The following is a 14,787-nucleotide window of genomic DNA, read 5'->3' on the forward strand; positions in this document are numbered from 1 at the left end:
ATATATATATCTCTCTCTCTCTCTCTCTCTCTCTCTCTCTCTCTCTCTCTCTCTGAGTGTATGTGATTGTATTTTTAAGCATTCAACTGTGGACATTCTTTCTGAAAGTAGTTATGCTCATGTAGTATCAGAATAAATGTAAGTTAGATTTATTTATCTTTGCTGGATAAATCTCTCTCTTATTATTCAATTTCTGATTGACGTTTATCCCTTGAATCTGCTTTGCTTCTCATGTTCTTGTTAATCATGGTATTTCTGTCTTGTCTTCTGATAAATTATGTTTAAGAAGTTCTCTGTGGATTCAAAAAACTTGATGTTTTTCTGGTTTTGTCTTTTCAATAGGTTTAATACATGCACTATGCGTCAACATTATCATAAAACTTGCATGATGATGGGATAGTTATATACCGTATAGCGGTCAAAATTAAATTTCACCAAAATAATTTTCTAGTTGGTCGACGAAAGAAACGAAGAACATAGTGCTCCAGTTAGAAATATTCAGTAATCTAATTTTCTCCTGATGGACTGTTTGTGCAGGAGCAACCCATCAAATTCAAGCTTCAACAGTAGTAGTTCTATTAATATGGTACCAGATTTGGGTTTTCACTGCTGGCCTCCTAGTAGTAATAATTTGAATAGAGCTGGAAGCAGTAGTAGTATTAAGGAAGAGCTCTCATCATCTTCATCAGATTCAACCTTTCCAAAATTTACACAAATGCTGACCAGCCCCTCTAGCACTAGTATTAACCTTGATGATGATGACCACCATTTTTCTACTCCTACAAGCCTCGGCCTTATAAAGAATGAGCAGAAAGAAATGATGATGAATGATCTCAGTGAAAAACTCTTGCTCAAGACCTTGTCTTCTTCTGGAATTAATCATCAAATTTCATTAGCTGGAGATCAACATCATCATCAATTCTACAGCTCAAATAACAACCATGTCCAGAATTTTACTCAATTGATGCCTGGGAGATCAGGAGGGCAATACTTCAGCCAAATTTATCCCAGCATAAATATTTCCAACTTAAACCAACAGTCATCGCCGTCGTTAACAATCTCAAGCTGCAGCTCCTTAAACATGAACTTGCAGGCTATGGATCTTTTAGCTTCTTCGAGATTCAGTACTCATGAACCTTATAATTCACACGATACCCTTGGCATATACAACAAGGAAATTAGGCATAACTCCTTTGGTCTTCAACAGATGCACCAATCAAGAGCAAATCATCATAGTCTGCTATCTTCTGGTGCCAATAGTAAAGTGAGTATCATATCTTCTCCTCCAGCTTCTTCTTCTTCTTCTTCTTCTCTTCTTCTTACCAGTGAGCAAGTGAGCATCAAAAGCCATTGCTAGTTAGCCAAACGGCCGGCCCAAACACAGATATCTGCATTATGATCACCTGCATGTTATGAATTGTAAATTTTTCTTGTTGTTGCTGATTATGCAATTCTGCAGTAGAGTATATGTTGCTATTAATTTAATTAACGTTGTATTTTCAAGGTATTTATACACACACATACTGTATGTTAGAGCTTCATTCATTTATGTAAATAAATAGAATGTTTAATAACTGTGAGGTTAAATGCGTGTAGCATGCTAGCTAGGATCTACACATGCATCTATATATGAAGGTTTGTTAATTGGATTAGAAAGTTCATTATGTGATTAAACACACGTACAAACACACATATATAAACAATACTGATCGTAATTAAGTTATTTTTGAGGTCTGTACGTGACGGAGAAAAGGAAAACTTTATTCAATAAAAACCTTTTATAATTTGATCACTTACAATTATGTGGCTCTTTTCATAGCCTTCCCTTTCTGCAACATTGGGGTAGCTATAGCTTGAAGCTTTATACACTGTGTGTTGATATAACTCTTTAATTTTTCAGACTACACTTTTCTTTTCTCTTTTCTTTCTTTCTTCCAAAGACAACTGATTTCTGGGAACTGATCATTATCTGGTAATTTGTCTGTGAATCGAAGATATCTCCTTTTGAGAATGAAATCACAGAAGTGAAGCGACCCGGGAGTTTGATTGAGCCAAAGGCAACACAAGCAGCTGCACCTAAGAAATCGAGGTTGGAGTCACGCACTCCCTGCCCACCCCTTAAGGTCCCAGTTAATTATTCCTTAATTTCTCTATATAATTATCTGCCGTATTCATTAAGACTTTAAGCTCATCTCCTTCCTTGTTTGTTTTGTAATTTAGGTTAGGAAGGAGAAGTTAGGAGATAGAATTGCAACTCTTCAGCAATTGGTTGCACCCTTCGGCAAGGTAGATCTTACTTAATTACCTTCTTCACTCTGTAAATTTAATCCCATATACATCATACCAGTACGTGCGTCGGCTTAGCATCTGCATTTCTATATGGAACGGACAATAATTTGCTTTCGAAAAGACTTAACATCACACAGTACGTATAAAGTCCCATAAATCAAACAGTTAAGTATGAAGCTAGCCATCAACCTTCTTCTCTCTGCTTGTTTATTTTTAGAAACAATCTGCTTAATATTTTTGAGTACGTGAAAAGAAAATGTATATTTATTTTGCAGACCGACACAGCATCCGTACTGATGGAGGCAATCGGATACATCAAGTTCCTTCAAAATCAGGTCGAGGTACTACTACTTTCACTTAATTAATCCCACTGCTTAATTAATATCATCCATATAAAAGATGCATGCATGATTATAAGGGGGATGATGATCGATAGGTCTAGTCACTCTAGTGTGTGTGTTTGTATTCCATGGTGTGTGTGTGTATACACGTACGTTTTAATCACAAAAACTGATTTGATTTCTCCTGGCTTGTACTGCTTAATTCATAATTAGCTAGCTGGTTTTGATCCTACACGTACGTTTCGTTTGTGCATGCAGACACTAAGCGTCCCATACATGAAGTCATCACGCGACAACAAGTCCTCTCAAGCAATGTTGCAAGCGGTGAGTGTACCAAATTATTGATGAGTCTAATCAAACCCCACATATATCAGAACCCTCGCCCAAGCTAGCTGCTTGCTGATATAGCAGAAATACATTTCAGGGATATAATGAAGTGTTTAATCGATCTGATATATCGACCTCTGTTTCAGGGTGTGGTAGATATAAATGGCTCAAATGGAGACCATGAGAGAAAGCGAGATCTGAGAAGTAGAGGGCTGTGTTTGGTGCCATTGTCGTGCATGTCGTATGTCACAGACGCTGCTGCCGCCACTGCTGGTGTTACTGGAAGCGTTAACTGGCCAAGCCCTAACTATGGTCATGGAGGGACTTGAAATAGGATTAGTGTTCTGTTTTATATCAAACTACTTGTACGTGTTGACGAAATCGATCAGCTCCGTCCCTCTCAAGTTCGCTACAGTTGTTCAATAAGGCCTCTCAAGTTTAATGGAGCAAATTTGGTCGTTCTAGCTCTCTAAGCAGATCATAACCAGGATCGGATGGACCAAGTTTGATCCATTAACAATTCATCCATGCATGTACCCATTGATTATAGATCCTTTAGCTTCCCTAGCTTCTTTCACGATCATAACTTATGTTTTAATCTGATTTCAATCCATTATAGTTAAATTTGACATTTAGTTTAATTGCGCAGTACGTGTTTGGTACAATTTTTTTTTTTGATGCTCGTGTTTGGTACATTGTGTATGACCAAATTATTATTTTCAAAGGTTTTTTGTACGTAGTGCAGATATATATGACATGTATGTTGACACATAAATATATAACTAAGATGAGACTGCACGTACATAGAAATCAGGCATGCGCATACTTTGCCTATTTGCATAGCAAAATTTTCATATTTTCAATAGAAAGCTATATATAAACTTTATTCTCGATTATTATTTTCAGTACTCGAGCTTTACCGTAACTGATCTAGTGGGCTGGGTTTCTGTATTAGGCTTTCTATAGGGTGCGTGTGTTCCTCCCTGATATGAGCTAGGCTGGTTACTCTCATCAAGCAAAGCCCTTTCTCGCTTCATTGCCAAAAGAGGAGTCGTTTTAGAAACCTCCCTATACTTGTGGGAGGTTGCACTCATCATCCTTTCACGTTTTGGAAGATGACAACTCTGTTGATAGGACCATCCTGATTTGATATTCCCTTTTCTGTTTTGTTTTTCGTTTAGTTTGTATGCACCTATTAAAATACCCAGTAACAAGAGGACAATACTCTAGCCATCCAGCCTATAAAAATGGACTATGACCTTCCTATCAATTTTTCATTTGTTCTCATATCGACATTATTTCACTTCGGTTAGACTCCGTAGCTCAGTTAAAGTATATAACGTTACTGCTAATTTTGTCTCGTTTTTTTCGAGTTAAAACATAGTAGTAAAATTTTATTTTAATTGTCATGATAATACGGATACATACTTTCTCTTTCTCTTCTTTTATCATTTTATTTTACGTTACCTTGATTAACAACGAGGATTCTAAGCTCTTTGTAGGTATATCAGTAAATTTATAGCAGTTACAGAGTATTGAACATGATAACTCCATCAACTAAACGTCATCCATGCCTCAAATACATACAAAGAGGGGAGCCAAGGTCCATCTCTCTCCATCCCTCCATATAGATAATTGCCGAGTTGCTTTCATTCGTTTCATTTTCCTTTTGTTTCCTTATTTCTTCAGCATGACAAACATCGTATATCATAGAACTACCGGGCAACATTTCTTAATATCGAATCCAAAACCCCAATTTAATCTGTATATCCTGGTTGGTGATCATAGTTTATAGTTTATATGCAGGTAGAAAAGACCTATCCTTGTACTTCCTATACAATTCCTCATCAGTTTTATATTTTTCTCACCTAACAAGCATGAAGGTGACGGGATTCTTCTGGTTTTCTATTCCTGCAAATATTAAATTGGAAGGTTTCAACTTTCATATGGCTGTTCTTTCAAATATTAACATGCTTACAGCTTTGTTTCTAAGCCAGAAGCCAGTATTGGGTATTGACTATATCCTATAATTGAAATGGGCACGATTCTAATATTTATATGGGAATTGATAAAAACCATGCCGTTATGTTTGAATATATAAGCGGATGATCGATGGAGCACACCAGTGGAATCCTAGCTAGATCGCATTCAGGCCACGTCAATACAGTTTCGACAAATCAGTGAAATCACCTTAATTATTTGCATATTTGTTCTTCAGAAATGTTCAATATGTTCAACCTTGAAGTTAGTTGATGATATTATGTTTGAGCAATCATGACTCCTTTGTAATAGTTAAGATCGACCTAGCTATGTAAAATCTTAAACTCCAAAACCCAGTTCGGTTTATTTTGTGTCGCAACCTTAATGGTCTAACGAACCAGTTCGGTTATTCAATGTAAATTAACGGTCGAAATTTGTTGTTTAATAAATTACAAGTTGAGTAATACTGATTGATTAGTAAGTAACTATGCGACATGATGCTATTATATTTTGTTTTTGATTATCCACGTCTAAAACACATGAATCTAATGTATAAGTACGTATATGTCGTCTATAGAATCATTATATAAGCAAAATGTTATTTTCTAACTCGATTTATAATTTTTGTTTATATGTTATTTCACAAAGTGTGGACCAAAGTATACAATCTATATTAACAAAAGAAAACTATGAATTGCAGTAGTAGGTGTTTAGATTAGCAATGTGCTCCAATCACGTTCCAACTACCAAGTGTTAGCAAAAGGAACCCATCAATAATTTCCTCTCTGAAAATTCACATAAAAAAAAAAAGTAACAAAGTGAAAATCCAAAAAACCTGATATTTTGGGAAGAAAACAGAAATTTGATATTTTTGAGAGAGAGAGAAGAGCCTTATCCAAATTTCCAAATCATCCTGGGGAAACATCACACGTGGCGCCCGTCGACGCATCCTGATCCCGTCGACCGCCGGCGCGCTCAGTTCTCTTATTCTGAGGTCATTAAAAAGCGGGAAGCCGCTACTAGCACACAGACTCTCAGACCCTCTATTATCCACTCCCCCACTTAAATACCACAACTACCCCTCCGTAATCACCCACGTCGGGTCTGACCGCCTAGACGTGCGAGTGTGTCCGCTAGGTGATCAAAAGGGCAAACCCGTAATCTGAGTAGTTTGATTCAGGGTGGGTCCCTTAGGAAAAACGAGTGTATTTATAGTATCTTTTAATTTCCTCTCCTACCAATTTTGTACAGAGAAGGAAAGGAATCTCTTATCTTCTTTCTTCATCTCTCATTCTTCGCTGTGTCGGTATTACATTTCCTCTTTCAGCTTCGATTGCTTCAGCTACAAGCTTTCTCCGATCCCGCTCTATTTCCTCAGATCAAAATCCGATCCTTCCGATCTACATATCGGAAATTAGATTTAGCTTCGATAATCGGCGAGACTCCGGTGCTGATCGGTGATTAAAGTGCCTCGGATCATCATTCTTTGTTTCTTAAAAGGTATTGAGCTTTTCTCTGAGGCCTTAAGGACTGAGTTTTAGATTCCGATTTGGTTTCGTATCTGTGATCATGTATGATTGATATGGAATTTGGAAAGATTAAAGTTTTTTTTTTTTTTCGTAGAATCTGTGTGCTGTAAATTTTTCAGTTAATTTGGACAACTGGAAATTGATAGGGAGACTGAGAGTGGATGATTTTTCAAATTTTGACCGATCAAATCATAAACTAATTTTTTCAGGTCTGAGCTAACTGAACAGAGAATTTTGCGTATACATGAGAAAAAGTGTATACACAATTCTATATAAATTTGACGAACGCGGACATCATTTTGATTTCCAGTGTTATATTTGTAGTGACGAAACAGTGAATCTTATGTTTTAGTTTTGGTGAATTTGTAGGATTTGTGATGGGGACTTTGCAAGGGCCAGTGATTTGCCCCACTGTGAGCGCAAAGCAAGCCGGTTCTTACAATCTGCCCATGGTAGGCCCTTTTTTGAAGGTCAGGCATCTTAGAAGTGAGCTGTGGGGATTTAAGGCGTTCAGTGGTTGCATCACTAAGGCAGGCTTTGCTTCTCGTCCTCGAAATGCGAGTAAGTGTACGAGAGTGCATTGTACTTACAGTTCTTCGTCGAATGGGAATGGAAGCATGGCAGAGAATTTTAATGAAAATGATGAGGACTATGTGAACTCTAGCGTACTTGAAGCCGGTATGCTACAACGTTGGCTAAATTATATTTGACCTTGGCAGTATTACTTTTTTTTGAAATTTCGATATCTGGAATATATGCTGTGATTCTGTGAATGATGAGTGTTTGGTTTGATTTTTGGTATAGTTGAGGTGAAGAGTGGAGCTGATGGGTTCATGATTAAAATGAGGGATGGCAGGCACATGAGGTGTGTCCATAACAACCCTCAGGGTGGTCATCTGCCAGACTATGCTCCACATCCCGCTATTGTATTGAAGATGGAAGATGGGACTGGCCTTGTGCTTCCAATTATTGTTTGTATGTTGCTCTTGCATTAGTAATTAAGTTCCTATTACTACTACCAGATTTCATGTTTGGAATTTACATCAGCAAATTCTGTTACTTCTTATGTCGTTTTGAAGCTGTTATTGCCATTGATTGCAGTGGAAATGCCTAGTGTGTTGCTCATGGCAGCAGTGCGCAATGTTCCTATTGTACGTTCTCTATATCCCTATATTGTGTTTGAGTTGTTGAGCCGTTGCAGTTTTACCTGGCAACATTTTGGTTCTGCTTTGAATAGAAATTCTAATGATCTCTTATATGGTTTTTGGTTTCCAGGCTAGGCCAACTATGTATCAGGTGGTGAGGGAAATGATTGACAAGATGGGTTATGAGGTACATTTATGGGAATCATAATACTGTCTGTTAAAACACTTGACTTTTCATGATTGTTGATAGTATGTTCTGTTTTCAACCATGCAGGTCCAGCTTGTTAGAGTCACTAAGAGAGTGCATGAAGCATATTTTGCTCAGTTATACCTCAGAAAGGTAGGTTTCTTCTCTTGAATGATAATAGATGCTTCATTCTTCATCTGGTTGACTTTGGGAAAGGAGGGGAGGGTGAATCTGTGACACCGTGTTTTATGTTGTTACAGGCAGGTAGTGAGACAGAGTTTGTCAGCTTTGACCTTCGGCCCTCAGATGCCATCAACATTGCTGTAAGATGCAAGGTATTCTGGTTGTGCTGCCTTAAATATATAGCTCGGCGTTTTTTGAGTTAGATTCTTCGCTACTTTTTGGACGGTCGTACCTAAAGGATGTTTAGAAATACACGTTGGTGAATGTTGAGATATTGAAACTGAAAGACAAAAATTCCTTTCAATCATTTCCAACATAGTTGCATTTGTGGTTTTGGATGTTGACCATAGCTGTAGAATTTTACCGTCATTTGAACTAAATATGTGCAAGGTTAGATACACGGAGATATGTGAATGATGTGGGAGTGCAAATGATATCAAAATAACCTATTCCTCCTCTTTGTAGGTTCCCATACAAGTTAACAAGTATCTAGCATACAGTGATGGTATGAGAGTTATCGAGTCTGGAAAACTCTCTGTGCATTCCCCTGCTTCAGATGGTTTATTGTTTACTGAACTGGATCGGTAAGTTATGAGTGTGTTGGATGCAATTCTTAAGTCCTGTCTCGAAGGCAGCATTTCTTGTCTTTAATCTGGTTTGGATGATCAAGTACTTGTAGCATAGTAAATTTAGTTGGGTTAACCCAAAACCAGTTGGAAGGACATGCTATCAATCTGATGGTGATCAGATGATATTGCAGTTGTCTATTGCAGTTGTCTGTTTTATATCTACCCTCTAGTTCTTTCTTTCTGAGATTCTTGTTGAAAGGTGTTTATATTTTAGGCATACTCCCAACTTATGAGCAGGCTAAGTATAGATTAGTGTTTGCATTATAGAAATTGTAGACAATTTATTTACATCAAAATAGATGAGTTTGATTAGAAGTTGATTGTTTGCAGGCCAAATGGTCAGCCATGTATTGAAACAAAGGAGTTTAATCTTGTGCGGAATATGCTTATTGCTGCTGTTGAGGAACGTTACAGAGATGCTGGTAAGTTTGCATTATGTTGAGGAAAGAAAGAAATTGTATTAGTAGGGTCTAATTTATTGGTGTTATAGCTGCTATTATTTCTAGTGCATGCTTGTAAATTGTCATATTTTCCACGTTCACTTGCAGCTCAGTGGAGGGACAAACTCCTTCAATTTCGTGCTAAAAAGAACTTGGCATAACAAGTAAGAAGTTGTGATCTTTTCCAAATTAGTTGAAACTCACAAAATGCGGTTAATGGTACCTCTCGTTTTCTGTCGAGAACTACAACTGAACTAATCAAGGTCTTGTTTCTTTCTGCAGCAGGGTCCCAAACTGTTCCCTGAGATTTAGAACATTTGTACATAGACACCATTCTTCCAAGTCGATGAAGTCGAGCACAATCGTAGTCCGCATGCATCATCTCTGCTACTCCACTCTATATACGCATGTAAAAAGTCTTGTGAATATCTAGCCATATATATGCATAGTATAGATAAGAAGTGACTGGCAATGTAATGCTCAAGGCAGATGGCACTTGTCGGTTTCTGTTTATTATATGTTCTGTCACTGTTAAACACTAAATTGATCTCTTAATGGCTGATGTATGCGCACCCTCTTGGGTGACTCCTTGCCTACTGGCCTGATGTACCATGATGTTGATGTCTTGAATTGCCGTCGTAAATCGAATGCTGATGAACAAGTCCAGTGTACCCAATGGAATAGTCAGAGTTATCTTCTTGCTTGAGTGCTCTAAGTGCTCTAAGCACCTTTACAGTTGTACTTGGCATCAGCTTAAGCAACAGGAGCTGCTGCTGAGTCTCGCGTTTATCACCGAGGTGTAACTAAAACGGAAAGGCCTGATCTGCTGTAATTTGTGGCATGGGATGGTAAATTGGTAATCATGGTAAACGAGACAAACTGATATCCGTCGTCGTGATCCATCCACGTTTGTTTGTTTCGGGTGTGACTGACATTATTATAACGATCACTTTGATTTAGCTTCACGCTTCATGATTAATGTCCTATCAGATCACAATTGAGGAAGTCTATAATTGCTCAGCTAAGGAGGAGACATCTGAATTGAACGTCATTGATTGCAACATGTTAGACGGGACATGTTAATGGGATTGTACACCTACAAATTATGGTTCTTTCGAAAAATCAAGATCTTGTTATTATGCTTCCTCTGTCCTAGTCATTAATAAGAAGGCTAGAGAAGCACGTATCAAATTCAAGAGAATCTTACGTAGGACAGACATGTCAACGTGACGGATTTTCACCGAGCAGCGCCGCAAGTCTACCGCGGACTTAGCGGGGCTGCCGACTGATAATTTACTCCATAATGCAACAGAGGTAGCCCGGGAATCCCCTCCCGCCAAGTCTTTTCTCCTCGGTTGCCACGTGGCAGATGAGTGTACCGTACACCTGACCCATACAATACACACGTACCGTCTAATTTGTCAAACCTGTAATTAAATCATAAATCGTTATTTAATGAATTAATCTGGGTTTAAATCGCCTCCGTTACTATTTTGTCACTGAGAGAGATATAAATCCATAGAAATAGGCTCCAACTCTTCTCCGTCTCTCACTCGTTCAGCTCGGAGACCACAAGAGCCTCCCAATTCTGGTCTCAATTATCCTCATCAGATATTACTATCTAGATTAGAGTACTAGCTTTTCTTTTCTTGCTTTCTGTAGCATCCACACAGTTCTTGAGCTCGCAGCAACGTCGCCATGTCCGGGCCGTTGGATCGATTCGCCAGGCCCTGTAAGTTCTTCTTCTTCTTCTTCTTTATCTTTGACTCTTTCGTATTTTTGAAGCTTTTGAAGCTTTACGTTTGATTCAGTCACGCTAGGTTTTCTTTGCTTTTACTGCTTCTTGTTCTTTAGGAGCTGTTTATCTTTGAAATTTGAAAAACTAGGGTTTCGGATTGAGGACTGGTTTTTCCGTTATCGGAATTTGAAATTGAGTCGAGATAGTGAGAATTTAGGACTGATTGTGGTGGTTTTTGTGACGTTTGGTTAGGTTTTGAGGGATTCTCTAGCCATGAGGAGAGGAGAGAGAGGAAGTCGGATTTTGAGAACTCGGAGGAGGATAGGAGGACCAGAATTGGATCGTTGAAGAAGAAGGCGATCAATGCGTCTAGTAAGTTCAGGCATTCGTTGAAGAAGAAGAGGCGGAAGAGCAGTAGCAGCAGCCGCCACGGTTCTGTTTCGATTGAGGATGTGCGAGACGTCGAGGAGCTGCAGGCTGTTGATGCATTTCGACAGGCGCTTATAATGGAGGAGTTGCTGCCTCAGAAGCATGATGATTATCACATGTTGTTGAGGTTTGTGTTGGTATCTATGTTTGATTTGTGGTGAGCTTGGTTTTTTGTTTCCTTGTTTGAATTGTTAGTTTGTTTCAGGTTTTTGGTAGCGAGGAAGTTTGATATTGAGAAAGCAAAGCACATGTGGGCCAACATGATTCAATGGAGGAAAGATTTTGGTACCGACACGATTTTGGAGGTAAATTTATATAACTAGTCACTTTCCTTTTGAGGATTGATTTTGTCATTGAAGTGGATCTTGGATGGTCTGACATTTACAACAATTCTGTGGAACTTAGTTTTGTCTAGCTATGGGCTTGAAACTTAGTTAAAATCACGTTTTAAACTTCTTTTTTCTAGGATTTTGAGTTTGGTGAGTTGGATGAGGTTCGGAAGTACTACCCTCAGTGCTACCATGGTGTTGACAAGGAGGGAAGACCTGTTTATATCGAAAGATTGGGGAAAGTTGATCCCAATAAGCTTCTGCAAGTGACCTCTATGGAGCGATATGTGAGATACCATGTGCAGGAATTTGAAAAGAGTTTTGCCATTAAGTTTCCAGCCTGCTCTATTGCTGCAAAGAGGCATATAGATTCAAGTACAACAATCTTAGATGTTCAGGGCGTGGTATGCTGTGGATTGATATGATATTTAGTCTCTGTAATTTCTATGTAGAAAATACTTTCTCCATCTTTTTTTTTTTTAAAACTTTTCTTATTTCTCCAAATGTTTCAGGGTTTTAAAAACTTTACCAAATCTGCACGAGATCTCATCATGCGACTGCAGAAGATTGATAATGACAACTACCCTGAGGTATGCAGATCATTTCAACAATTTCTGTGTTTGAAATGTGTTTGGCTATTGTTATTAAACCATCAATTATCTCCTAATTTCTAATATTCCCACTTGTGCAGACACTTTGCAGAATGTTTATAATTAATGCTGGTCCTGGTTTTAGGCTGCTTTGGAATACTGTTAAAACATTTCTTGATCCCAGAACAACCACCAAGATTCATGTATGTTTGAAGCTCTCCATCAAAGAATTTATGTTTCTATTGACTGAAGTAAGCAATAGGGTCAACTTATATCATTTTTTATATTTCAGGTTCTCGGTAACAAGTACCAGTCAAGATTACTTGAAGTAATTGCTGCAAGGTAATTGATTCTTATCTTTGCAAATATCCGGGTTCTTTCTTCTTCAGTTGTTTTAACCAATTTAATTATTTTAGTGAGTTGCCGGAATTTCTGGGTGGAAGCTGCACCTGTTCCGACGAGGGAGGTTGTATGAGGTCTGACAAGGGGCCATGGAAGGATCCCAACATATTAAAGGTTTGGTTTTCCTTGTTAACTGTACTTTATATTGGTTTATTATTTTTGGTTCACTTCTTTTTTCTTGATCTCCTTGTCAATGGGTACTTTATATGGCTTAAATGAATCTATTATTGGGTGCAGATGGTACTTAGTGGTGAGGCACAATGTTTCAGACAAATAGTTACAGTTTCAAATGGTGACGGGAGGATAATTGCTTCTGATAAGCCACGTTTTACAAATGTATGGACCACTGTACAATCCCACTATGTCTATGATGACAGCTGAGCTTTCTATGCAATCTTTTGTTCAAGTTTACAGTTTTTTTTTCTGATGCTTTGTTTGTATTTTTAATTCAGATTAGAAGCAGTGATACATCTACCGCGGAGTCGGGCTCGGAAGTCGAAGAAATGGGTTCACCCAAAACAACTAGGAGTTACTTGCAACCTAAGTTGACTCCTGTTTGTGAAGAAGTAAGTGTGTTTATCTGAGAAGCATCTGTGACTTGAGAATATATGCAGACCAAATTTTGACTCATCAGCATCCTTTAATGCTTCTGTAGGCTAGAGCGGTTGGGAAAGGAAGCAGTGCATGTGGCTTGTCTGAGTACGATGAATATGTTCCCATGGTTGACAAGGCTGTGGATATGGGATGGAAACAACAAGTTGTGCAACAAAATCCACTTAATCCTGGAGGTTTGCAAGTCTAGACCTTTATTATGCCTCGACACGTGTTAAATTGTTTTGGTTTCAGTAATTTATGTTTTTGTGTATTGCATCCTGATTTGGAAGGGTGAGGGCAACCAGTGTGACTTTAGGTTGCATGCTTTTTTAGCCTCTATGGTTCATCATGGATTAGAGATGATTTGCATATTTGTCAAAAGTTCATAGTTGATTAAGAAATCAGTTGGAAAACATTGCAGGGGTATCTTCTCCACAACTTGAGGAAAAGAAACCAACTGGAGTTTCTGCATATGTCTGGACAAGGATCATGGCATTCCTTCTTACCCTTGTTACTCTCATGCAATCTGTTTCCTTTCGGGTGACTAAAAAACTTCCTAATTCGGTTTCGGATTCCACCCACAACACTCCTGTCCTGACTGCTGAATATGAGGAGTTTCGGCCTCCATCACCGGCACCAGGGTTGAGCAGGGTAGATCTTCTCTCATCTGCTTTGCAAAAGCTTGGTGAACTTGAAGAGAAGGTAGACATGCTACAAGCAAAGCCTTATGAGATGCCTCATGAGAAAGAGGAGTTACTGAATGCTGCTGTTTGTCGTGTGGATGCATTAGAAGCAGAGTTGATTGCAACAAAGAAGGTAACTTAATCTTTCACGATCTCTGGGACGGTCTAGTGACAGAGTTAAATGTGAATATAGTTTACGCTTAAAAAAGTTCTCTGAGGTTATTTCGGGGCATGCTTATTTCATCTATAAATCAGTTGCATCTATAGTTTTACTTTTAAGTGAATTTTCTGAGGTTGTTTCAGGAAACCGCATATTTCATCTATATATATTTGTTGCATTTCATATTGATGATGTACTTGTGTTTGTATGCTCCTTCTTGAGTAGGCTCTGCACGACGCTTTAATGAGGCAGGAAGAACTTCTTGCATATTTAGACAGGCAAGAACAGGCCAAGCTTCGGGTATGTTATAATTTTTGCTTCTTCATCAGCACTCGAAATGCATATTTTTCATTTTTTCTTCCTGCTAATGAAACTGAAATTGTCTGTTCCACTGGTTGAAACAGAAGAAAATGTCTTGCTGGTGAAGACGAGAGACCTTTCTTGGTGATGTGTGTCGTCTTGCTTTGCATTTACGTTTGAGGCGGTGTATACAATATGCAGAATCAGTCTTCCAAAGTGGCTACTGGTTCTGTTTATAAGGCCTTGTATCGGAAGTCTACGTTATTGTATATAATGAGAAGTACTGTACAGTAGTGCTAAGATCATCTGCATCAAATGTTGTGTGTGCAACCAATTCGGGGATGATGTATTGTTTCTATTTTTATATAATATCAAAATATTTACCACATAACGTACTTTGAAAATTGTTCTGTTTGGTAAGTTATCTATGTTTGGTATGTTATCTATCTTCCATGGAGATATAAAGATGAAATTGACCAGATAAGAGTTATAAATTCATCATAATTAAAGAT

At 38.2% G+C, this 14,787-nt stretch overlaps 3 protein-coding genes across 3 annotated transcripts in view; all 3 read left to right on the plus strand.

Annotated features, from left to right (window-relative positions):
* Positions 1 to 3,495, plus strand: part of LOC101315308 (transcription factor bHLH110-like) — a 3,830-nt gene extending 335 nt beyond the window's left edge. The window contains exons 2-7 of the mRNA XM_004291800.1: positions 538 to 1,264; positions 1,995 to 2,123; positions 2,221 to 2,286; positions 2,565 to 2,630; positions 2,889 to 2,954; positions 3,104 to 3,495. Coding sequence (XP_004291848.1) covers positions 538 to 1,264; positions 1,995 to 2,123; positions 2,221 to 2,286; positions 2,565 to 2,630; positions 2,889 to 2,954; positions 3,104 to 3,286 — 1,237 coding nt within the window. The 3' untranslated portion in view covers positions 3,287 to 3,495. The remainder of the gene's footprint in view (positions 1 to 537; positions 1,265 to 1,994; positions 2,124 to 2,220; positions 2,287 to 2,564; positions 2,631 to 2,888; positions 2,955 to 3,103) is intronic.
* A 2,687-nt stretch (positions 3,496 to 6,182) lies between these two features.
* Positions 6,183 to 9,724, plus strand: LOC101291116 (bifunctional nuclease 1-like). Its single transcript, XM_004291802.1, has 11 exons — positions 6,183 to 6,437; positions 6,836 to 7,144; positions 7,271 to 7,441; positions 7,568 to 7,617; positions 7,742 to 7,798; positions 7,886 to 7,951; positions 8,059 to 8,133; positions 8,447 to 8,565; positions 8,941 to 9,032; positions 9,159 to 9,214; positions 9,333 to 9,724. Exons 2-10 carry the CDS (start codon positions 6,844 to 6,846, stop codon positions 9,209 to 9,211), a joined length of 984 nt encoding a protein of 327 aa, XP_004291850.1. The 5' UTR covers positions 6,183 to 6,437; positions 6,836 to 6,843; the 3' UTR covers positions 9,212 to 9,214; positions 9,333 to 9,724.
* An 824-nt stretch (positions 9,725 to 10,548) lies between these two features.
* LOC101290835 lies at positions 10,549 to 14,698 on the plus strand. The gene is made up of 14 exons (XM_004291801.1): positions 10,549 to 10,782; positions 11,041 to 11,344; positions 11,423 to 11,522; positions 11,684 to 11,950; positions 12,059 to 12,136; positions 12,238 to 12,339; positions 12,429 to 12,478; positions 12,553 to 12,652; positions 12,776 to 12,874; positions 12,991 to 13,104; positions 13,194 to 13,326; positions 13,554 to 13,948; positions 14,201 to 14,275; positions 14,380 to 14,698. The coding sequence occupies exons 1-14, from the start codon at positions 10,749 to 10,751 to the stop codon at positions 14,398 to 14,400; spliced, it is 1,872 nt and encodes a 623-aa protein (XP_004291849.1). The 5' UTR covers positions 10,549 to 10,748; the 3' UTR covers positions 14,401 to 14,698.
* Positions 14,699 to 14,787: the final 89 nt, after the last annotated feature.

This window comes from Fragaria vesca, linkage group LG2 (genome assembly GCF_000184155.1).
Source record: "Fragaria vesca subsp. vesca linkage group LG2, FraVesHawaii_1.0, whole genome shotgun sequence".
Taxonomy (NCBI): Eukaryota; Viridiplantae; Streptophyta; class Magnoliopsida; order Rosales; family Rosaceae; genus Fragaria; species Fragaria vesca.